Below are 25,273 nucleotides of genomic sequence, written 5' to 3'. Positions count from 1 at the left end.
CTATTTTTTACACATATTTAGTTTTATTTAAAACAAAACAAAAAAACACCTTTGTGCTTGAAATAAATGTTTTGATTTCTGTTCCTTCATGGATTCTCCTGGCTGAAGAAGACTGGTGCTTTCCACTAGTCTGGTAGTATCTGTGTGAATATGCAAATCTTACAAAGTATGTAGTTATCTTTTAAGGTTATTCTTGCACTTCTAGACCTACAGGCTGAATTTATAATCAGCTGTAGGCTATAGGAGCTGTGTTTCTGTAGTGTATTTCAGACACTATCTACCAACTGCTAACAGTATCTGTGATATGATGTCAAGATCCTAGACAGAAGAACATTCACTTCTGGCATCATTGAGCAATTTTCTTGTTTCACCTTTTTTTTTTTTTTAAGACAAGGGAATGTTACAGTTCACTGTGAAAGAGAAGCAGTGGCAGTAAAACCACGGAATTGTGTTGTGGGGGAACAGAAGCAGGTGAAGCATCCAAGATGTTCCCTCTGGGAGGGAGACTTCCAGAGAGGCTGTGGGGTCTCCTCGTTGGAGCCCTTCAGAAGCCTCCTGGACGTTGTGCTGGGTACCCTGCTCTGGGTGTCCCTGCTTGGGCACGGGAGGCACCAGGTGGCCTGCAGATTTCTCTGCCAGCCTTAGCCACTCTGGGGTTCTGCTTGGCTAGGTTTTAGGCTGAGAGTGTTCCCTCAAGAGGGAAGAATATGTTCCTGAAATTGGCTTTATTTTAAACAGACCTTGGGAATAAGACTTATTGCATGGTGTTCCACAGAAGTAAGATTTTCCATTATTTAAAAGAAAAAAAAAAGTAATAATTCAACACTTGGAAAAAACAAAATACAATGTCTCTAATTTTTCCTTAGAAAAGTCTGTTGACCTGAAACATAAGACCTCTTTTAAACAAAACCAGGAGATAGTGGTGGTTGTGGTGGTGTTTTTTCTTTTAAATTCTTACACTTGATGTAGGTAATGCTCCCGTGGGGTACTGCTGTACCGGGTGGTAACGTAAATGCCATCATGCTGACTTGGCTGCCTGCTGGCTCCTAGTCTTGACCCAGTCATGACAGAGGTGAGGCCTCGGATGTGCAACACACGATATCCAGTTTCTGATTTTACCACACCATGGTAAAATTGTGGACTCCATGCAGGGGGAGGTAAAGTGGGAAATGCTGAGGAGAAAAATGGTGCCAGCAGTCGTTGCATCCAGCCATGTGCTACTGATGCCTCCTGAGAAACGTCTTCTCTGTCTTCTGTCACAGAAGTGGTTGACTAAGAATTCTTCTTGTACAATTAAGCTGGCAAAAAGTGGGAATATTTGCATGTTTGGGGCAACATGGTGTTTTTGGTTGGAGATGGTGTGCTACTTGTAGCAGTCAGAGGAAAATGGGAGAACACCTTTCTTCCTCCTTTGAGCCAGTCATTTAAACAGTAGGGAACCCCTCTGTCTTAAAGAGAATAATTCAACCTTCGTATGTGATGGGAATCTGTTTCTTTTGTTGATGTTTTTCCTCTTTACTTTTTTAAATGTCATGAAAAATTCAAATGTCATCATCTTAACTCTAGTCTTTGCTTAAATTGCAGTATGGAAATTGAATGGCAAAGCAGTGTTGTCTGTCACTCACTCTCCAGCTCTGCTTTCTGAAATATTCAAGTGCTTTACATATAAAAATATGCATCTGCTTACTGCTCTGTGAACCCTTAGGATATGAGAATATCCTGAGTTGTTTAGTCACAGTGACTTGGTTTCTTTTGGTTGTCTAAAGAGATTCAAAACACACAGAGCACTCCGTAGTTTCTTTTAACTATCCGTATAGGCTTGAATAATTATCCAGTAATGTATGGAAACTGTAAAGTAGAGGAAACAAAAGTTTCCAACGCTCTCAGCTTGGTAGGGTGTTCTGTGCAAGAACTGGTTATACATTTACTCGTCACCTTGGATTATGGCGGTTCCTGTGCACGTGCAAACATCCTTAGGGAGCAGGGGGGTGAGGTTGCCATTCTCAGCACCACCCAAGCACAACAAAGACGTTCCTTGCCCCCGGGAAAATTTCAGACTTCTTAAGATGAGGATGTAATGGATAAAAAAAAGAAGACAAGGAAATATTGGATCAAAAGTATGAGAAGAAGATGGTAGTAATAGGAATAGCAGGTCATTAGAGTGCTGTGATGTTTCAGAAGCAGAGTGATGGATGTGATTCTAATCTATTTTTTTCTTTTCTCCTAATTTAGGGAATTCCTGTGAAGAATTTGCTGCAAGGAAAGATGTGTGAATTTTCTGCGTGAAGGCTCTCAAACTGGATTACATAATAATATGACTTAAGCATGTATCCTCTGGCTCTCTTATTTTGATCCTTAAAAATGAGTAGGGTTGTATGCGAAATTTAACCCATTTTTGATGAGTGATTTAGACATGAGTTTACATCGGCAAATGGGCTCTGATCGGGACCTCCAGTCTTCTGCTTCTTCTGTGAGTTTGCCTTCAGTTAAAAAGGCACCAAAGAAAAGAAGAATTTCCTTGGGCTCTCTTTTCCGGAGAAAAAAGGACACAAAACGCAAGTCTAGGGATTTAAATGGAGGTGTTGATGGAATTGCAAGTATTGAAAGCATTCATTCAGAAATGTGTACAGACAAGAACTCTATTTTCTCCACGTGTACCTCTTCCGATAATGGAACAACCTCTAGCAGCAAACCAAGCGGAGACTTCATGGAATGCCCCTTGTGCCTTTTGCGGCACTCCAAGGACAGGTTCCCAGAGATAATGACTTGTCACCATAGATCTTGTGTGGATTGCTTGCGTCAGTATCTCCGGATAGAAATCTCTGAGAGTAGAGTTAATATTAGCTGTCCAGAATGCTCAGAACGATTTAATCCTCATGATATCCGTTTGATATTAAATGACGACATCTTGATGGAAAAATACGAAGAGTTCATGCTTAGACGATGGCTAGTTGCGGATCCTGATTGTAGGTGGTGCCCAGCTCCAGATTGCGGGTAGGTTGTTTTTCCTTCCATATCTGCAAAAGAGGTGAGAGCATAAATAAGATAACGTGCCTAGCACCGTGCTTTTTGAAAAGTTAACTGCTTTACCTTAGTATTTTGAATACTTTAATATTTTGTTATGTGTTGTATGAGTGGGTAGCAAAGAGAATTCTCATTAAAAACAAACACAAAAACCTTTCCCCCTAGTTTTTCTTCAAATAGGACTTTGTTATTCTGCACAAAGAGAATTTCATTAAATTAATGAAATTTATTGGTAGGTTGTTGCTATATGTCTACCACAGGGAAAAGCTTCAAATGTTGCACTGTTAAAGCAAGAGTGCAAAGCTCAGACTAAAATAATAAAGTTGAAAATTAGTTGACTGTACTTTTAGCTTAGTCCATTTATTTGGACTTCTCATGGAAGAGAAAGCAGGTATCTTTTTTTTTTTTTTTTTTTTTTTTTTTAAAACAATGAAATATGATTGAAGATTTTCTTCTTACAAAAAGCCCTCTCCAGCTTCAGATATCTTCTGGCTGGTTGACACACCACTTGTTGCCTGTCAACAGAGTTCTGATGTAAGATAATAATCAGTTTGTTCCTGCTTATTATCTCAAGAACGTAGTGTTTTAACATTGCTTTAATATTTAAACAGCTCTGAAATCATTCTGAATTCTGACATGAGTAGGCTGAATACTACAGCGCAGCTCATCACGCTTTTCTACCGTTGGTGGCTCATAATGCCATTTATTCAGCAAGTTGCTTTTTTAGAGGTTTTATTTTGCATTACGATAATGCCTAAAGGTTATAGCCATGACTGCAATCCAGATGTGCAGTGCATGGTAAACCCTCTTGGAGAATATCTCTATTTTCGAGCGTCACAAATGAGCAATAAGTAGAGATAAAAGGGAGGAATGTTGGAAGAATACAAGTTAAACAGGACAGGCAATTAGGTAGATTAAGCAACCTGAACATTACTATCAGAATATTTAATGTTTAGGAGGTTTTTCAAATTTGAACAGTACATTAAGAAACATTTTAGATGAAATACAATTTTGCTTTCATACTTTAAATGAAATAGAATTTGCTAATGTGGATCAAAAGCAGGGACTGGAAATACGACAGCTTCTTGGGTCCTCTGGTCCGAAGTGGATGGCACTGCTGTGGTCAGTTTGAGTAGAGGAGGAAAAATGACTTGGGAGAAGGATTGGTTGCATGACTTTGTTAGAAAGTCACATGGATGAAATCAGGAGAGCTTCACTACTAATGAAAGCAAACCATGGAAAGCATTTTGCTCAGGATTCCCTGAGTTTTGGTGTTCTTGAACAAGCTGGTGTTGCTCAAGGTGTGTAGAAGTATATAAGAACATGGCCACGTTTTCTGTTGAACCATGTTGCAGTGATTCAGATGGTCTTAGTGAAGTGCTGAAAAAGAAAGGCACAGATTTGTTTAATGGAGAATTTTTACTTTGCCTTTTTTTGGGGGGGCGGGGGGGGGGGTTGACCTCTGTTTTCTCATCTGTTTAAAGAAAATCCTGAGTCTCTTTAAGCAGTTAGGAATTATAATGGTAATCCTATTGATAAATTATGGATTGGCTCTTCAAAGGGAAGTTAAAGCTCTATGCAGTCATGTGGGACCATAGCCATGTATTAGTACGTAGCAAAATACTTAAATCTTTGCTCCAGAACTGTCTCCTGCCTGCTCCTTCCTCTGACCAAGGGTGGAGACCCACAACAAACACAGTGTGTTACCATGCTGTCAGACTGACAGTTTCTTGAGAGGAACAGACTGATGTATTACATGGGCATCCTTAACTGTACTTCTGGAAACCCTCATGGTAGGAAAATGTTTTACGTGGGATTCAGGTTTTAGTGCATAGATCCTCACCGACTTCTCATTGCTAGTTAAAAATCAGGAGAAGTTGGTTAATTCGATACTTCTTGGGATCATTTATAACTGTCATCCTAAATAAACCACCAGGTGCGACCATGTGTTGCCTTGCTCCCTTCCTCCTCTTGGTTGCTTTTGAAACCTTCAGTGCTTTGAAATACATTTGGCAGAGGGAGGTCAAGCTCTCAGCATAATTTAATCCACTAAGTTTTGTGGAAAAAAAACACACAATAGTTGAGCAGAGGAGACACCCCCAAAAACGCCTCCAGCGAGGGAAAAAGGACCATGTGTGAATCCAACGGGTACCTTCTCCAGCCTGGCCCCAGGCAGCACCGCAGCAAATGGTTCACAGATGTGCTCCCGGCCGGCAGGGCAGCTGCCAGAAGGCACCCGGCGGAGATGGGAAGGAGAAGCAGCGTTGGAATTAACAGGGATTTTTATGGTGTAGTGAAGAGGTAGAGGGTGGAGGGAGGAGCAGGACAGGCATGAGATTTAAGGAAGCAAACACGATCCAGCTTTTCGCTGAGTAGCTTATGCTAGCAAAGGTTGTTTGAAGACCCATGCCACATACAGCAGGCACAAACCTCAGCAGACAACTGCTTTACCAGTGGTGTGGTGCGACAGGAGTCACACTTTTCCAACTGCTTTGGCAACAACTCAGCTTGCACAATATCCAGTTAAAATTGAGAGCTTTTCTGATCAGTTTTTGATGCTTACTGGCAGATTGTGTTAAGGCCATGATGGTAGCTGACCTGATTTTAGGACGTATTGAAATTTTCCTGAAGGAGTTGGATGGCTTGCGTTTACTAAACTTGCAATTAACCCCAAAGTACGAGAGGTGCAAGAGCTTCAGGTGCAGGGAATGGTGTAGCATCCTTTGCTACAGTTGAGCATTTCAGTAGGGATAATCTACTGCCCAAGTAGGTAGGAGAACAAACCGGGTGGCTGCTGCGTGACTGTGCTGCTGTGCAGCATTGACAGAACATCTGGCGTGGTACTGGCTGTGGGGAGGGAAAGGAGGGAAGCTAGATGAGGGTAAGATTAGATAAATTAGGCTAGATTAGGGTTTAGGGATTAGGTAAAAGTCTCTGGACCAGCTGTAGCCTGCCTGCAATAGGAGATATTGGCAAATAGCTGGGGATAAGGAAACCTCTTGGGCCTTTCTTCCAGCCAAATCTTTTGAGGGTTCTGTTTCAACATTTTGAGTTGTCAAATGTAATTTTTATAAGCCTTAGTGAATCAGTATTCCAGAAGTGGTTCGTCCTTTATTCTTCCTGAATCATTTTTTTTTGTGTGTGTGTGTGTGCTGAGATTTTATTGCTGACATGATAAGAGAGCTGCAATTCTCAGATTTTTATCTTTGTCAAGCAAAACGTAGATCGGGGAGAAGAGTGCACATTTTTTGTTCCTGTTCTGCTCCCACCATATATCACTTCTGCAATTAATTGTCCTTTTTTTAACTTGCTGTTTCCCTGAGTTGAGTTGTTTGTCCCTTCTCTCCTCTCAGCCTAACCAGAACTTAAAGAATTTCCATGCCCTGTAAAATGAATGCAGATTAAACCTGTAATCTTGTACAGTTTGACCAAACACTTGCCCTGGTCTAAAAGGTTACTTCTAGAGGTCTGCTAATACATCGGTCCCCAACAGGGAGTGCTTTCAGGGATGTGTCCATCCCTTGTTAGCCGTTGGAGGCAGCAGATGAATGGGGACTTCACTCGGCAGCCTGGGCTTGAGATGCTTTGATACAACACTAACGAATCGTGGATGTGTCCCTTTGTGCTGAAGAAGTTTGGACCAGAGCCGCTTTGTGTACATGCAAAGTAATTAGCTCTTCGGTTGCTCTAAGTGAGGCAAATTGAGCTGATTAACTTGGCAACCGTATCGAAGATTCCAGCAATTACTGAGACAAGTTTTTGCTTGGAAAGTAAATTGTTTGAAAACAGGCAAGCATGTGTAATTTTGTGTAGCTACATCATTTGTAACTAAAAGGTTGAAAACTCCTGCTTGTTTTGCAGAACTCTTAAAGAAGAGCAACCTCCAACATGCTGGTTTAAAACACTAATAAAAAGGATATCACTTGCATTAACTTTATGGAGCTTCAGATCTATCAACTCTAAAATTAAAACAGCCAAGTATAAATACCCGTTGACTCTTTCTCAACCGGGTGCTAGTTTGATTTCATGTATTCCAAAACCTGTACCCTTTTTCGCAGTACTGGTACTTCAAGCAATTGGTCTCCTCCTAAGGGACATAGTGTACCTATTCCCACTGTGCTGCATCCAACTGTTCCAGGGCATTTTTTCAGTTTCTCAAGACTCGTCTGAGTTCTGGCAGTCTTGTAGTCCGATAGGTTGATATTGTCCTGAAAGAGGACAATAGACATGCTTTCCTCCTTCCATCTTCCAACTTAATGAAAATGCTAAACATCTGTGTGGAAATATTTTTAGAATCATTACTGAATAGATGTAGAGATTAGATGTAAAGCTTAGGGATATGGTTTAGTGGAGGACTTGTTAGTGTTAGGTCAGAGGTTGGACTCAGTGATCTTGGAGGTCTCTTCCAACCTAGACTATTCTGTGATTCTGTGATTCTGTGAATATTTTTACATGAATTTCATGCAACTACTATAAATGGGGCAGTGTATGTTGAAAATTAACAATTTACTCTTAAAATAAAGTTACTTCCATTTGAACAGCCATAAACTTCAGCCCTGCTGTACTTAGAGATCTGCTGAAGTCTGTACAGGGGGACTGTTTGTACGAATAGGACTATGCATCTGTTCTAGGTGTTCACAGCAGTGGGCATAGTATTGTTTTCTGCTCAAAATAAAGCTATTGCATAAAATAACTGAAAATAATACAGTGGGTAGGAATTAAAGTTAATTTAGCAAGTCAAATCCTTATAATTTCTCTGTTTTGATATTTTCACATGTAAAGAGTGAGCAAACATTTGTTTAACGTAGATAGCAGCATTCATGGTAGAAGGCAAGCAGTAAAGTACCAAACTGTCATGCAGTACCAAGTCAGATGCCTTTTGAGGAGCAGATCCCCCTAGAAATGATCATAGAAATCATAGAATCATAAATCGTGCTGCAGGGATCATCCCAGATTAAAGAGATGGTCAGATTTAGACATGTCTGTAGTGACTGGGACACTTCTGAAGCAGTAACATTTTCTGAGGTACTTAAACAACTTTTTTTTTTCTTCCTACTCTTTTAAACTGTTGTTGCTTTGTGACCTTAAATTTCTCAGCCTTAAATACAGCGTGTTTCAGTCCTGCTTGAAGTCATTAAGGCTGGGGAGAGCAAAGTGCTGCCTTGATTATCGTATTCCTGTGAAGTCTTAGTCTAACACCATTAACTTCCACACCTGTGGAAGATAAAGGTGGTAAGGAGTTTGTGCTGGCCACATGTCAACTCCTGATCCCTGCTGCCTTTGTGGCTGCTTTACCTGCTCTGGTAGTTCTTTTTAGCTTTAGTCTATAACTAAAACTCATTTTACTAACAAAATTTTCTCTTGTACCCCCCTTGATAATTCAAGATACGCTGTGATCGCATTTGGATGCGCCAGCTGTCCCAAACTTACATGTGGACGAGAAGGCTGTGGGACTGAGTTTTGCTATCACTGTAAGCAGATCTGGCACCCAAACCAGACCTGCGATGCGGCTCGCCAGGAGAGAGCTCAAAGTCTGCGCCTGAGAACAATCCGTTCTTCGTCTATCAGCTACAGCCAGGAATCTGGAGCAGCAGGTATTTATGATCAGGATACTGGGCCTGTAAGGTATCTCTCTGCTACGTTTGCACAATTAACTCGGAAAATGAAAGAACTGAATGGTAGCTTGGTAGATGCTAACTCCTTTGTGCTTCAGAAATGTAAAATACGCAGTTTTAGGTTTGGATTCAAATTTTTGATGTTAATATTTGAAGTACTCTGTGACCAGAGCACCTGACTTCGACCTTAGAGGCATGTCAACATTTTGAACTCTTACTTTGAAGCTGAAAAGTGGAAGCTCTAAGGAGCTTGGTGCAAAGCATTCTCTGTGTTTGACAGGCTGACTTCATTACCTCTATCCCTTACACTCTGGGAATGTGTATTTTCTACACTGTAGGTGAAATTTCACGAGGCTACTACTAATAAATGCTGTTAAAAAAAACCCCCACAACACTAATGTCTGCTTCCAGAAGAGACTGTTAGGCTGAGGCCAGCTCTGCTGTTTGACATCTATGTTTATTTTTTTTTCCTTATGAGTAGGCTACTCCCTGTTCACAGGGAGTTACCTAGTTTCTGTTTTTCAATAAAACACTCATTTTTCTTGGCTATCTGAAACAAAGCAATTCCAGCTTCTGAAAATCTTGACTTCTTCATAACTTAGAGGGAAAAAAGAGGGGTTGGGGGGAAGATAAACTCTTCAGAGCAGTATGTTGCAGAGTGAGAGTCCAGTTTGCTATGGGTGAGATTTGGCTTCAGCTTTCACCACATTCTGATCTATTTGGCAGCTTTGGTCTGGCTGACCAAACAAAGTGCATATTTTGGGGAAAGAGCCTCTTGCAACTTGAGTGTAGTTAGAGCTGTCATTCCTCAATACAGCTGTAGCCTTGGGAATCTTTAATTTGTTGTTTGCGCTGGCTTGTTTTAAAAAAGGCATACCATTTTGCCTTAAATTGGCATATTTCTCTAGTGTTCAAATGACTTTTTTTTTTTTAAAAAAAAAAAACTTTAAATTAGTATGCCGTCTCCTTTCCTTTTCCTTTCAATCCCTGCTAGCTTGAACACCAGTAGCACTGCCACATCCATGCTCAGTTTAGTTGTGTCTCTTCCCATCCGGGAATAGCTAGTGCATCCTTTCAGCTGCTGACTGTCCAGCTGCAGTGGAGTTAGTAGAGTTGATTTCTGCCAGTTCCTCACCTCTTTGGATATTCCTTACACCAGGTATAAGCTGCATCCCCCTTTTCCTTTTATCCTCACTAGTAGCGCAAAGGTAGGAAACCGGAACTTCTGCACGAGGAGCTGCAAGTTAACTTCAGCTGCTGTGTATAAATAGCTTGGCTCAGAGTGCACATGCTGACCAGTGATGTAAAGGAACGATGATCACAACTGTGATTGTGTCAGCATACAAGTATTTTGCTGTTGCGCAATGCCCCCTTGTTTGCTAGTGATAGAACTAGCTGCTTGACTACAATTTTTAAATATTTGTCTTAGGAACAAGGAGAGCCTCTGGAATTTTCTTATTTCTTCAACAGTTTTTTTTCCTAGGCAATAAGTATTTCTCTTCTGTGAAGAGAAATCAAGAAGGGAGTGGTGATGCCAAAGAAATGTAGAAGGGGAGATGGAATTATAATAAGAAGAAATAACATAGTAGAGACAGTACTCAAGCAAAAGATTCATAACAGCATGATGTAAAAAAGGATTATATTTAGAGAGAGTGCTGTCAGTCCTGTATTAACATGCAAGTTTAATATTTGACTTTAATATATATTGCATTAAGCTTTAGAAAATCCTTGAAGTAACTGAATCCTATTCAGTTACTTGAATGTGATCCAATACACCTTGTTCTGATTAATGTCACTTGGTCCACGGGTTTACAAGAAGCTACCAAAGAAGTCATTGCAAAGCCATGCTTAATAAAGAAAACTTACAATAAACTTTTTCCATTTTTCAGATGATGGTTCAGTCAGCTTTTCCAAATATCTGTGTATATTTTGATTAAATCTGTTTGCCTAAAGAACTGATGCAATCTTAATGTTCGTTTTTAAACAGCTGATGACATAAAGCCATGCCCACGCTGTGCTGCTTATATAATAAAAATGAATGATGGAAGCTGCAATCATATGACTTGTGCTGTCTGTGGCTGTGAGTTCTGCTGGCTGTGTATGAAAGAGATCTCAGATTTACACTATTTAAGGTACATCCAAGAAAAAAGATCTGTATGGTTGGTAACTTATTTTTTTCAAGTGTGTAGAAGTAGATTCCTGAGTGCTGTAAGTCGGGCTTTCTTCCTGTTGGAGTAGAGAACTAAAGCTGAAGTATCAATGTCTGAGAATTAAATTAGTTTTCAATGCAAGTACTTAAATTAGTACATTGTTTTATTATAAACAATTTTTCATGCATGCAATGTGTACTTTGTGCAACAAATGAAGTGTTTTAGATGGACATAACCACTGTTTTTACTGACAATACTGCTGAATTGTGTTTACTTAAAGTAACACAAGAACTCTGATTATAATGCGTTACCTGTGAACCGCAGATTAGCACATGGTTCTGTGCAATATGCTTCTCTGTGTTTCCAAATATTCTCTAAAGCCACTCCTAGAAATCTGAAGAAATAACTAATAATTTAGTATCTATTAGTTGAACATAAGAACAATAATTTTGTTACTAGAGAACAGTTTAGTACTGTATAGTTATGTCAGTTTACTTGCAATTTCTTTACAGTTTTCCTACTTTTCTGTTAGCCCATCAGGTTGCACATTTTGGGGAAAGAAACCATGGAGCCGTAAGAAGAAAATACTGTGGCAACTCGGGACGCTTGTTGGAGCTCCTGTAGGAATTGCATTAATAGCTGGCATTGCTATTCCTGCTATGATTATTGGAATTCCTGTGTATGTGGGACGGAAGGTAAAATGCTGTGTTCAGTTGGTTGTCTTCACCAGCCTTTTTTTTTTTGGAAAAAAGACAAATTACTTAAGAAAAGGTTGATGTCAGTTGCACAGGAAACAGTGTTTTTAAGGACGTAGTTTATCTTAAAAACAGGTAGAACAAAATGCTGGAAAAGGATTTCTGTACGTTGTCATGGGAGTTCTTATATGCGTTTTCAAAATTGCTGTCTTTAATCTCTGGTTTCCATTGTGTTCATCAGAACTAAACAATATTTAGAGAGAAGGAAGGCAAAACTAGAAAAACTTTCTTTGTAGAAACAGATAATTACCAGTACTCCAATATACAATTCTACTAGTACAGGTTTGTGCATGCATACACACGTCAGTGTTTTTATCGGGTACCTTGTAAATTCCCTCAGGCCAGCCCACCATGTGCAACATGGGCAGGGACATCAGCCTCTAGAACCCATCCAAAAGGGCCCAAAGCCCCATCCAGCCTGGCCTTGAGCACACCCCCAGGGATAGGGAATCTACAGCTTCTCTGGGCAGATTGTGCCGCTGCTTCACCACCCTCTGAGTAAAGAATTTCTTCCTTCTATCTAATCTAAGTCTGTCTTCTAGTTTAAAGCCATTCCCCCTTGCCCTATCCCTACACTCTCTGGCAAAGAGTCCCTCCCAGCTTTCTTGTAGTCCCCCCTTTAGGTGCTGGCAGGTCTGCCCAAAGCCTTCTCTTCTCCAGGTTGAAGATACCCAGCTGTCTTCATAGGAGAGGTGCTCCAACCTTTTGATCATCCTCGTGGACCCGATGATCTCTTGAGGTTCCTTCAGACGCCTTCGATTCTATGATTCCCTTCCTTATTCACCTGTCATAGAAGGCCACCAGATTTGTCAGGCGTGATCTGCCCTTAGTGAAGCCATGATGGCTGTCAGCAGTCACTTACTGTGTCTTCCATGTGCCTTAGCATAGCTTCCAGGAGGATCTGCTCCATGATCTGGCCAGGCACAGAAGTGAGACTGACTGGCCTGTAGTTTCCCAGGTTTTCCTTTTCCCCTTTTTAAAAACTGGGATTGTTCCCTATCTTCCGGTCAGTGGGAACTTCACCGGACTGCCATGACTTCTCAAATAGGACGGATAGTAGCTTAGCAACTACATCTGCCAGTTCCTTTAGGACCTGCAGATGAATCTCATCAAGTCCTGTGGACTTCTATGCCTTCTAGTTCCTTAGATGGTCTTGAACTTGATCTTCTAGAGTGGGCAGTTCTTTATTCTCCCTGTCCCTTCCTTTGCCTTCTGCAGCTTGTGCTGTGTGACTAGAGCACTTGCTGGTAAAGACTTGTGGCGAAAAAAGTTGTTCAGTACCTTAGTCGTCATACCTACTTTGGTGTTCTCCACTCTGAGTACAGCAGTGAAGCTGAGCTGAGCTTGTGCTCAGTTAAACGAAAGGGTGACCCTCTTTGTATAAATACCCGTTGACTCTTTCGCAACCAGGTGCTAGTTTGATTTCATGTATTCCAAAACCTGTACCCTTTTTCGCAGTACTGGTACTTCGAGCAATTGGTCTCCTCCTAAGGGACATAGTGTACCTATTCCCACTGTGCTGCATCCAACTGTTCCAGGGCATTTTTTCAATTTCTCAAGACTCGTCTGAGTTCTGGCAGTCTTGTAGCCCTGATAGGTTGATATTGTCCTGAAAGAGGACAATAGACATGCTTTCCTCCTTCCATCTTCCAACTTAATGAAAATGGTGAATACTCTTAGATTCAGAGCACATCTCTTGGAAGGAAGAACAGGTGAAAGAGTTTCAATTCGGTGAGTTAAAAACGACAACAACAACAAAAAACACAACCTAATAACAAATCTGATGTTTTTCTGTCGCCTTTACATGAAGTTAATAGTTCTTTTCTCCAGACTGTTTTTTTTTTTCAGTCTGGACCATTATAAAAAGCATCATGTAAGAAAACTGTATGTGGCATCTGCTTCACCCTGTCCTCAAAGCCAGTCATCCTCTCACTGAAGAAAATGAAACTGATTTGCTACTGATTTTTTTCTCAAACATTTCTGAATAATAAATTTCTAAAATTATTATTAATGACTTGAAATTGGGCCTGATAAGATATTTTTCAGATCAGCTCATGCAATTATGCTCTAATGTGCTGTTTTCCTACAGATCTTACTCCTGTGTCACCAATCACCTGTCTCACAGGTAATCTTCAGTGACATCTGAGGGGAGAAAGAAAGGCCTCCAATTTAGTTTGCTAGCTCTTCCTTTTTGTTAAATAGCAAACTGATCTATTTTGGTCTTCCTCTTACTAGCAGTGTACTTTTAGAATAATTTCTTGTTAGCTTTGGCCCTTGCTCTTTTATTTCCCCTATTTTAACCTTTCTGACTTTGTCTTGACGCCCTCATGCTGTTCCTTTGTACTTGTTGAAAGTAATCTGACCTACTTTCCTTTTTTTATTGCTGCTGCTCCTTTAGTAAAGGAGGCTACTTTGTTCTTTTGCAACATTTTCTTCTGCACTGGGAGAGTTCGTGCTTGTGTTCCTATAGCTTCCTTAAGGAAGCACTCGTTATTCTCACTCGTTTTCATATCTGATCACGTACCAGTTTTCTGCTGTGATTGAAATCCCTCTTCTTTTGGCCTGGTGTTCTTATTCAGGTATTGCTTCTTCTTTCAGCATTCTGAATTCTCTGATCTCATTGTCATTATTACCAACGTCAACCTCTGTCTTCATGTTTTTCATCAGTTTCCCCTCTGTAACCATCCCTTCCATTCCTTTTTGTTGCTTTGTGTTTAAGGACTCCAGAACCCTTGCATATCGTTTTTTTTCATATTCCTTTTGTTTTGGGTAAAGTTGCCCATACCAATAAAATTCAGTGCCTGAGATGATCCTGCTTAACGTCTCACAGAGACCCATAAAACCTGATCTTCCTGGATTTGTAATTCTTCCGCACTCATGCTGTGACAGTGTTCCTGTTCAATTTTTCCTTTTAATCTGTACCTGCAGGCTTTCCAGGTGTGTTCCACACTCAAGTGCCCCCTTATTCCATGCTGTTCTCTCAGAGCAAGTACATGCCTTCTCATTGTATAGAAATGCAATGTCTTCTCCCTTTCAGAAGGGAAGACTTGAACCATCGGTAAGGGTTTTGGTTAGCAGATCCTACAGTAGATAGTACTGCTAAGACTCAGGTTTGCTAAACTATTCCCTACCTCAACAGCTCGTCATGAGGAGGTGCCAGAGCAATGGAGTCCTTGCTGTTCTTCCCTCCAGGTTATGTTTGGTGAAGGCTGCCTTACTACAAGATTTTCATTATGTTCTCTCAAGCTGAGTTTCCACAGGTGTAATCTGTGAAAATTTCACTCTGTATTGTTCAAGGAAAAGATGACAGGGAAGAAGAAGGGTCAGTTTGCTCAGGAGTGGCAGTTCTCTGATCGAGAAAATTGTTGACTTTTCCCAACCATGTAAGGTGGAGTAATGGTTCGACAAATAAACCAAAAGCTGTTCAGTGTTTTAGCTCTCTCAGCTTGAGGCTGAAAGTAAATGTTTAGTTGCTGGGTTGGAGGATTTCTAACTTTTAAGACAGTTGTGTAAAATTGAGTATGAATTTTCTTGTTCTTTGAGAAAGGCTAAAAAATAAATCACGACATAGAACATGGTCTGTATGGAAGAGAGCAGGATACAGGTTCCAAACCATGTCAGTTCTTCTAGCGTTGCAACAATGTATTATTGATTATTATAATACTCTAAAAACCCTTTCTTCTCTTCTCTCAAGATTCACAATCGATACGAAGGCAAAGACATTTCAAAGCACAAGCGAAATTTGGCCATAGCAGGTGGTGTAACCCTATCTGTAATTGTTTCTCCAGTTGTAGCTGCAGTAACTGTAGGTAAGCAAATATTTCTGTTTTGTATATTGGTAGCACCTTGCAACCAGAGTTCTATAAACACTTGTGAATAAAACCCAGATAAGCCTGATAGCGTTCTTTTGCAGGTGAAGAAACCAACACATAAAAAAAACACATGAAGTGTCTGAGGTTATACGTACATATTCGTAAAACTGACATATTTAAAGCTTTTTCTTAAATGATTGACCAAAAAAAAAACCCGCTGCAGAGTCTGTTCCTATTTGAATAATTTCACATCAAGCTTTTCTCAACACAGAAGAAAAATAGTCTGTTACATTTAACATTACAGTAGTTGATAAACCGCTTGCTATGCACTGGGAGTCAATTTGAATTTTGCCATGTTTTTTTCATAAGGATGTGGAGGATGGCATTTGAGGAAGATCTGGCTCTGCATTACAACGTTCATCTTCTCACCACATAGCTCCAAGATCACTGTAAACAAACCCTGATTTTGAGACCCCAGTCTGACTCACCACGCCATTGTGTGTGGAGTGTTCCCCGTTCTTCCTTGCGCTAGAAATAGTGCTTAGAGATATGAGTGGCCTTGGGAAGAAAGGCTCACTTTTAGCAAGTGATTGTCTAAATTGGCCATGAAGCTGGGGTTTTAAACTGCATGTTAACAATGGGGGACCACCATGCAAATGCAGATACACTAGTCAACATACTGTCTCTGGTGACTTTCAGTGTTGCACTGATTACTCATGTAGCTGTGGCATCAGATTCCTGCTAAACAGGCAGTGGGACGCAGTGTCTCAGATATTCTTACAGGTCTGCTTTACTCCATGATTTCAAGCTGTTCCTTATTCTTCAGTAGAGATAAAACTTGGCTTTTTAGGGTAAGAAGTTGGTTTTATTTTGTGGAGCTTTCTCAAATCACAGAATCATGGAATGGCTTAGGTTGGAAGGGACTTTAAAGATCATCGACTCCCAACCCCCCTGTCATAAGCAGGGATGCCACCCACTAGATCAGGCTGCTCACAGCCACGTCCATCTGGTGGTGAACACCTCTAGGGATGGGGCATCCACAGCTTCTCTGGGAAACGTGTGCCAGTGCCTTACCACCCTGAATGAAGAATTCCCTCCTAACCTCTAATCTAAGTTTCTCATCTTTTAGTTTAAAACCATTTGTACTGGGTCTGGCTGGGATGTTAACTTTCCCTGCAGCAGCCCACACAGTGCTGTGCTCTGCACTTGTAGCTAGGACAGAACTGGTATCACACCAGTGTTGTGTCTGCTGCTGAGCAGAGGTGGCACAGCATCAGGACTCTCTCTGACCCTCCTAGGGGGTGGGCAAAAAGTGAGAAAGAAACATCACCAGGGCAGCTGACCTGAACCAACCAAAGGGATATTCCATACCATATGATGTCACACTCAGCAATAAAAGGTGGAAAAAGGAAGGAGAGGGGAGGGGTGGGCTCTCGTTGCGAAAACGTCTGTCCTCCTCCCGAACACCGGCTATGTGCGTTGAGGCCCTGCTTCAAGGAGGTGGTCAAGCATCGCTCATTTGTGGGAAGTAGAGAGTAATTTCTTTCCTCTGCACTTCCACATAGCCTTTACTTGTTTTGTTATTCCCTTTCCCCCTCCACCTTTTTTCCCTTTAGTTGAATTATTTAATTAATAATATTTCCTTAATATTTTTTTCCCTTTAATTAAATTATCCTTATCTCAACCCGTGAGTTGTTCTCTCCTTTACTTCTTCCCCTCCTCATCTGAGAAGGGGGAGTGAGAGAGTGGTTGTGGTGTTCAGCTGCCTAGCACGGTAAAACCACCACACCATTCCCCCTTGTCCTGTCATTATCTGCCCAGGCAAAAAGTTGTTTTCCACTTTTTTTTTTTTTTTTTTTAATAAGTCCTCATTCAGTAATGAAAAGTTGCAATGAGGTCTCCCTGGAGCCTTTTATTCTTCAGGCTGAAGATCCCCAGTTCTGTCAGCCTTTCTTTATAAGAGGGGTGCTCCAGCTCCTTGATCATCTTCGTAGCCCTCCTCTAAACCCACTCCAACAGCCCCGCATTCTTCTTGTGCTGCAGGCCTCAGACCTGGATGCAGCACTCCAGGTGGGGCCTCACAAGGGCAGAGCAGAGGAGGACAATCACTTCCCTCCCCTGCTGGCCACTCCTCTGTGGATGCAGCCCAGGATGCAGTTGGCCTTCTGGGCTGCAAGTGCATGGTGCTGGCTCTTGTTGGGCCTTTCATCCACCAGAGCCCTCAGGTCCTTCTCTACAGGGCTGCTTGCAGTGAGTTAGTTGTTCTCCCAGTCTGTTCTCATGTTTGGGATTGCCCCAACACAGGTGCAGCACCTTGTACTTAAACTTGCTGAACCTCACAAGGCTCACATGGGCCCACTTAACTAGCTAGTCCAGGTCCCTTTGGCTGGCATCCCTTCTTTCTGTTGCATTGACTGCACCACCCAGCTTGGTGTCAGCTGCAAATTTGCTGAGGGAGCACTCGATCCCACTGTGTCACTGATAAAGATATGAAATGGCACTGGTCCCAAGACAGACCGTGAGGGACACCACTCGTCACCGACCTCCACCTGGACATTGAGCCACTGACCACCACTCTCTGGGTGTGGCCTTCAGGCCAATTCCTTATGGACCGAATTGTCCACCCAGCAAGTCCACATCTCTCCAATCTGGAGATCAGGAGGTCACGTGGGACCGTGTCAAGGGCCTTAGAGGAGTCCAGGTAGATGACATTGGTTGGTCTTCCCTTGTCAACTGATGCGGTCACTCCATCACAGAAGGCCACCAGATGGGTCAGGCACAATTTGCCCTTGGTGAAGCTGTGCTGGCTGTCCCAGATCACCTCCTTGTCCTGCATGTGCCTTGACACAAAACAGTGACCTCAAGACCATGCATTTCCTTGTAGAATGCTGAGGAGTTTCTCTTGAAGGGGACTTCCAAGTGGAATGTTTCTTTTAGTTTAGACCAAGGAGTCTTTGCGTTGGGTCTGCCTCTGTCCTGTCTCTTTCAGAATGTGCCAGCTTGCCATTTTTCAGTCTGACGCCTTTCTGTACCTTCTGTGTGCTTCCATCAATGACGTCTTAGAACGGTTTAATTCATATGCCCAAGGAATAACTTTCACAGTCCACTAGAAGTGGTGGGATAAATGTGCACATGTATCTGTGTGCATCTTAACCCACGGTTCTTTCCACTGTGTTCCCTCTGCTCCCTCCTGCCTGCAGAATTTAAGGAAAATTTGTATAATTCTTAAATGGAATTAGTATGATTCAGAAAATGTAAAAGATCCTATGGTAATAATGACGTTAAGTCCTACTGAATCAATAGCAAAGCCCAGCCTGACTCCAGTGAATGCAAAATCCAATAGAACTTGCATGAACTTTAAATATAAAATATTTGAATTTTATTTATGAAAGATATTCCAGACCTACTGGAAGTATTAGTTCACCCAGCGTTATGCTTCTCCACCTACTGATGCTGAGAGAGGAGCCTTCTGCCTGCTGAAATTACCTCTCTGTCATTTCAGCTAGTGATTTATCTGTGCCTCTTAACTTTGCCCCCTCCTGGTTTCTTTCAAGTGTGAAATACTTAAGTAATCATGGACTATGAGATACTGTTATGAAAGAGTGCAAAATATAAGTTGTGTTTCATAAAAGATTGTACTTCCCTCTGCAGGTATTGGTGTTCCTATTATGCTGGCCTACGTCTACGGAGTCGTTCCAATTTCCCTCTGCCGAAGCGGAGGTTGCGGTGTTTCAGCAGGCAACGGGAAAGGTGTCAGGATAGAATTTGACGATGAGAATGATATAAACGTTGGTGGAACAAATGCAGCTGTAGGTAAGAAAAATGTTTCATTTTCTGTGAACGGGGCTTTGTGACTTGTATTTGATAGCCTCAGATACCCAGAGTACCTACTTGCAGAAGAGGTACTGCAGTCAGGATTACCTCCATACTTCGCTGAAAGACCAGCTCTCAGATGAGGGTGGCTGCTCTGCATTCGTGTTACACTGCGTTGTAATGCAGCACCTGCTCATTTGGACATAGGGCAAAACAATCACAGTCGTCTTGTGTTTTTGTCCTAATTCTGACACAGCACTAAGTGAAAGGGAACAGCAGGCACATTTAATCTCCTAGAACCCAACCGTGCACTTTGATCAGTATGACTGAAAGGTACCTGAGCATCCCACTTGCATTTTACTTCCTCTCTAATGGTCAGCGAGATCTCAAAAGTGCAGAAATGGAGGACAGCGCATCCACAGATTAATCTTAGGTTAAAAATGATTAAATGATATTTTTTTAAAAAGCAGAAACATTTTCTAAGTCAGTTTTCAGAATCTAAATTCAAAGTAGTGATGTATTAAAGCTCTGCTGTGCCCATTTTAACCAAAGCCAGACTCATGTAATGTCCATTCTATAGGTAAAAGTTTTAAGATAAAATCAAAGCTGTTTTTTTTTTTCAGAATACTGGTTTGTGGAAGCTATACTGGTTTGTGCAAGCTTGCTGAGTTTCATCTTTTTATCTATAATTAGAGAACTAAATACTTGTAGCTGCTGTTCTGGTGCTTTTTTTTTTTTTTTTTTCTTTTAATTGCGTAGCAATACCCTTGGGCATTGGGTCTCCCCGTGTTGCTTGACTCCATATTGCATATCCTGTGGTTAACTTTTCAGTGTCTTTAGTATGTCGTATCAGGCATAACCATGATAGCAACCCTAAGAAAGGTCCAGTTTTCTTTGACAAAGTTAGTTTATAAATCCTTTTTCTCCATATAACTCCAGGGACAGTTTCCAAGGTCATGCTCTTAGAAACTAGTAAGTTCTGCTTCCAGGAGTAACGAGCCTTCTTCCTTTCTTCTAGACACCACTTCAGTAGCAGAGGCACGCCACAACCCCAGTATAGGTGAAGGGAGCGTCGGAGGACTGACGGGCAGCTTGAGTGCAAGTGGTAGCCACATGGATAGGATAGGAGCCATCCGAGACAACCTCAGTGAAACTGCCAGCACCATGGCCCTGGCTGGAGCCAGTATAACAGGGAGCCTCTCAGGAAGTGCAATGGTTAACTGCTTTAACAGGTAAGAGACATCCTTCCTGACATACAGGATCCATCTCTTAATGTAAGCAGAGAAAGTTGTATTACTGGGTTTCTTGATATTTGCTTTTTTGAAAATTTAAGTAGTTCCTGCTAAAAGGCACTGTCTCTGAGATAGAGTTCGACTATGACAAGCTTATTGATTTCCAAAAGATCCTGCTGCACCACGGTCTTCAAAGAGTTTGCGTTCTTTCCTTCTTCCCAGGAGGCCCCTCACATTTAACACAGCCGTGGCCTCTAACAGGAGAGCTGTCTCCGTGTATCTCGTGGCACAGTCAGAACTTCTGGCTTGTTCAGTAATCTGCAAATAGCAAATTGTCCCTTCTGAGCACCCCAGCCTTGCCCAGGTGACAGCTTTTTGTCACCTAGGTGCTCAGTGCCTTCTGTGGTTGGGGTCTTACTGTACGTTTCGGCTGTCCTGTATGCTGAAGAGACAGAGTATCTGGAAAGGATACTCCTTTTTAGTCCTTTTTAGGGATCAGGATGGAATGAGCTCCTTAAGAGAATAAGTAGTGTTTAGCACCTGGTTTAAGTAACTCAAAAGTCCAGGCTACGTAGAAAAAGGAAATTGTCACAATAAATAAAATGCAATATAAAGCAGAGTAGAGAACGCAGTTCTCTGACGGTTATTTCATCAGTAATAATTTGCAGCTGTGGAAACATGGGAACTGTCTTGAACTTGTGTATCCTTCTGATTGTTTTGTCCATTTTTTTAGAGGACCGTACATTATCTGCAAACGAACTGTAGATTAGTCTGAAAGTTGTTCTTGTAAATCTCAGGGAGGAAAGCATCCAGAAACTGTTGTTACGTGCAACGTTTTGCTCTGCTGGGTACTTCGTCTATTTGGGGCTTTAACTAATAAACTGTGCTTACTACTGAATGGGGGAGAAATTTTACAAGGTGACAGTAATTTTCAGCTAGGGTGCTTTAACTGTAGTAGCAGGATATATAACCTATTTTTTCTCTCTCTCCAAGACTGGAAGTGCAAGCAGATGTGCAGAAAGAACGATACAGTCTGAGTGGAGAATCTGGCACAGTGAGCTTGGGAACAGTGAGTGATAATGCCAGTACCAAAGCGATGGCAGGATCCATTCTGAACTCCTATATGCCTTTGGACAGGTAAGAGAGATGTGCTGAAAACAGAAGATCAATAAACCTTGCTTATTAAAGGACATTCTAAGTGTGCTTCATCTGCTCTACTTAAAAATTTGAAGCTACATATTTGTTGTTACAAATTGAATTATGTATGATTGCTTGTATTTGCCAAGGTTATTTCCAAAGAGGAACGCACAATCGTTGTAGCTGAGTCAAGCATTTGATCTTTCAGACTGCGTGCTTCTGTTTGGGCTGTTTGTTTGGTTAAACACTTCTCCCAAAATAAGTCACATCTCTGTAACTTCTGCTCTATGTATTTTGGAAAGCAGCAGGAGTTTGGCTACGTTGGCTGGCTTGTCTTAGATGACCAGACATTCACAGGCTTTCTTGTTGTAGGGAAGGCAACAGCATGGAAGTACAAGTGGATATTGAATCAAAGCCAGCCAAATTCCGACACAACAGTGGAAGCAGCAGTGTTGACGATGGCAGTGCTGCGGGTCGCAGTAATGCTGGCTGTTCCTCGGCCTGCGTGCCAGAGAGTAAATCTACTGCCACCAAGTGGTCCAAAGAAACAACAGCAGGAAAAAAATGTAAAGGTAAGCTGAGGAAGAAGAGCAGCATGAAGATAAACGAGACAAGAGAGGACATGGATGCTCAGCTGTTGGAACAACAAAGCACAAACTCCAGTGAATTTGACTCTCCCTCTCTTAGCGATAGTATTCCATCTGTAGCAGATTCTCACTCGAGTCATTTTTCTGAGTTCAGTTGCTCAGATATGGAAAGTATGAAAACTTCCTGTAGCCACGGTTCCAGCGACTATCACACTCGCTTTACCACGGTCAGTGTTCTCCCAGAGGTGGAAAACGACCGCTTGGAAAACTCTCCCCAGGCGAGCGGAATCCCTGCGCCTGTTCCGCCAGCCCCAAGCACTGACGTTCCGCAGCTGAGTTACATCGCTGAGGAGAGCGTTAATAACGCGTCTGCGACAGACGGAGATCTAGGTGTTGGTGAAACGCTGAAAGAAACAAACAACAACCATTCACAACATGCTGCGGAATTAAGCACTGCTATTCAGACTGAAATTTAAGCCAAAAAGTGCTGCAAAAACGTATTTACCACTAACGAACCCTGCCTGAAAGCTGGTTGAATGACAGTGCGATCGATGACTTGGGTAAGTTTCAGGTGACCAGCAGAAGCAAGGTTTTGATACAACTGTGTTTTACAGATACCTGTCTAATAAAGAAGAGTACTTCGTATGGATCCTAGACCTGCGTGAAGGGGCACGAAGGCTTTAACAAGTGCATTACAGCAGTACAAATACATCCATGTTTTTTTTATTATTTTTGCCACGACTTTGCTTGAAAGCATATGCTTGGTGTACTTAGATACAAAAATAAATGAAAAGATTGGGTAATCGTTAATATGTTAAATGCTAAAATGAATACTATGTCCTGCACTGTTCACTTGAAAAATACGGGGTTTGGGATAAATGGGTGTTAGCTGAGCATTAGTGACTTAAAACCATTCTAGTGTGAACTCTAAGGGAAGCAAAAGTTTTGCAGAGACCTGTCCAAACATCTTTCAGCAGTGAATATTCATAAGGATCATTTTGTTTCGTAACTGGACACACTATTCAGAATGCATGTAGAATGAATTGCGTGTCTTCAGGTGGATGTAGCCTGTGTCAGAAGTGTTTGCGTGTACACTTAGAGCAAGGTTACGGCATTTTCCATAGTTTTGAGACAGAAGAAATTGGTACTTAACGCGTGGCGGAATGGAGACATCGCCAGTGAAGAGCAGTGGGGTCACTTGTTTATTCATGCAACCAACCGTGCGGCAGATAAGGCTACTATATATTGTGTAACACCCGAAAAGTAACAATCCATTGATTTGTAAGTGTTGTAGAAAAGCAGATGCAGTCACCTTTCGTGAGGGGGGAAAAATGGTGCCCCATCAATTCTTGGTGCCTTCGGAAAAGACTGGGTTTGAAGTGCCTGGTCGTTTGAGGATTTTACTGTAACGTTTTCCAGAATGTCCTCTTTGGCCACCTTCAATCACAAAAGAAAATTCTAGTGAAAAAAATGACTGTGGTAGATAAATGTATAATAATAATGAAGTATTAGCCTACCAAAGACTCACTCAGGCTTTCGTGAATGACGTTCACGTGACATCTCCTTGCAAGACCTGCGTACCTGCAGCCCCCGAATCCGAGTGCAGTGCAATGACTGCCCACGTGCAAAGATGGGTTCCAAATATGCTGGCTTTTTTTTGTTTCTTTTGCCTACGGAAGATGTACAGCTGAACACAAGCTGGAGTTGGCCAAAGCGCCTGCACTGTTAATTTTTGTTTTGTTTTTTTGTTTTCTTTTGCTATGTAAATCACTAAAAATGGGAAAAGAAATTGTGAATATCAGAATAACAGTTAACAATGTTCTGTCTTGTGTTTCATGTATTGCCATTATGGTGCTACTGGAAGTTTGGTCGGATAAAAAGAAAATGCCATGAGCTGCAGTCCTCTTCCATGACTTACCCTCACCGGTTTCATAAATATGCTTATAACACTAGTGCCAGTTATGGTATTTGATAATGCTTGTTACAGTATTTGTATATTTGCAATTCAGTTTCGCTCAATAATATGCGTGTAAACTGCATATCTGAAATAAATGTCTAAGTACTGCCTTCCAGTGGTCCGTGGTGTAGCGTGCGGGTAGCCTTGTAAAAACATCCCTCTGTTCCCAGCGGGCTCCCCGCTCTGTCCGGTGCTGACGGCTGTTGCCTTTTGTCTTCAGTCTTCGTGTTGTTTGCCGTGCTGTGGAAGTTGAGTGCTCTGATACTTGGAAATACGAGGTCTGAAGATGCTTGCGTTTTTGTGCAACCTCATTTCTTCTCATCGTACGGAAGGGCAGTCTGAGCTGCCTGCAGGGCAGTAAGTGATTTTCAGGGAGGACGTGGCTCTGGCAAGCAAATCATGCCGTTTAAAAGTGCACCGTCTGGTACGAGTGGACGGGCTGTGGTTGTACTGCTGAGCTAGAGCGAGCCCTAATTTCTCCTCTGTCTAAGCGGACACTCATCAATTCACACGGCCTGGAAGAAGTCCATTCTGAAACTCTGCAGGTTGCCCAGTATTTCTGTGATTTTTTTAATGGCCTGAGTGTTCATTAGGTTTGTTTCCTCACCTACATTTTGACAGGCTCAGGAAGTAAAAAACCAAAACTGGCCGGGGTGCTGTGACACACGGATCCCTAACCCATGGGTAAGCTCTGTTGGTAACAGACTGAACAACAAGGTAACTTCGCTGGGGCAACTCTAAATCATTAAAAAGCGTTGAGTTTTTCATCCTGTTTCCAATAGCGGATGCTCCAGGAGAAAATAAAAAATGGGATGAGTGAAACCTCGTGTACCCTGGGAATGGAGGCAAGGCATAGAGGCAGTTTGCCGTGGCATCAGGTGCTTTTTCTAGGGAGCGCGGTGTGAAGTTCTTCTGTGCTTTATTCGGGACTATTTTTTTTTTCTCCCAGTCTGATTGCTTTTAAAAATCCGTTGCTGCTGAAGAGTAAGGTGTTGAATTAGGTTCAGCGCTAACCAAAGCATTTGCTGTAAATCTTACAATGCCAGTTTGAGTTCTGTTGTAATTTTTCAGGCCTGTGTAGCCCCTCGGTTAAGATCAGGAGTTAAAGTATTGACTGATTCCTTTAGGTAGAGGCTGGAGAGTGAAGTCAGAGTAAAACGCCACTGACTGGGTGAGCCACCCGTGTTTCTG

General features: G+C 41.9%; 1 protein-coding gene across 4 annotated transcripts in view; it reads left to right on the top strand.

Annotated features, from left to right (window-relative positions):
* RNF19A (ring finger protein 19A, RBR E3 ubiquitin protein ligase) overlaps positions 1–24,192 on the top strand; it is a 59,985-nt gene extending 35,793 nt beyond the window's left edge. For all 4 annotated transcript variants that reach the window (XM_035317614.1, XM_035317612.1, XM_035317615.1 and 1 more), the window contains 9 exons: positions 2,233–2,994; positions 8,410–8,618; positions 10,627–10,771; positions 11,322–11,484; positions 15,239–15,353; positions 19,008–19,169; positions 20,188–20,401; positions 21,395–21,538; positions 21,911–24,192. In XM_035317614.1, coding sequence (XP_035173505.1) covers positions 2,399–2,994; positions 8,410–8,618; positions 10,627–10,771; positions 11,322–11,484; positions 15,239–15,353; positions 19,008–19,169; positions 20,188–20,401; positions 21,395–21,538; positions 21,911–22,601 — 2,439 coding nt within the window. In that variant the 5' untranslated portion in view covers positions 2,233–2,398 and the 3' untranslated portion in view covers positions 22,602–24,192. The remainder of the gene's footprint in view (positions 1–2,232; positions 2,995–8,409; positions 8,619–10,626; positions 10,772–11,321; positions 11,485–15,238; positions 15,354–19,007; positions 19,170–20,187; positions 20,402–21,394; positions 21,539–21,910) is intronic.
* Positions 24,193–25,273: the final 1,081 nt, after the last annotated feature.

Source organism: Oxyura jamaicensis, chromosome 2 (genome assembly GCF_011077185.1).
Source record: "Oxyura jamaicensis isolate SHBP4307 breed ruddy duck chromosome 2, BPBGC_Ojam_1.0, whole genome shotgun sequence".
Taxonomy (NCBI): Eukaryota; Metazoa; Chordata; class Aves; order Anseriformes; family Anatidae; genus Oxyura; species Oxyura jamaicensis.
The sequence above is the reverse complement of the archived record's forward strand: the minus strand, read 5'-3'. Positions and strand labels throughout refer to the sequence as shown.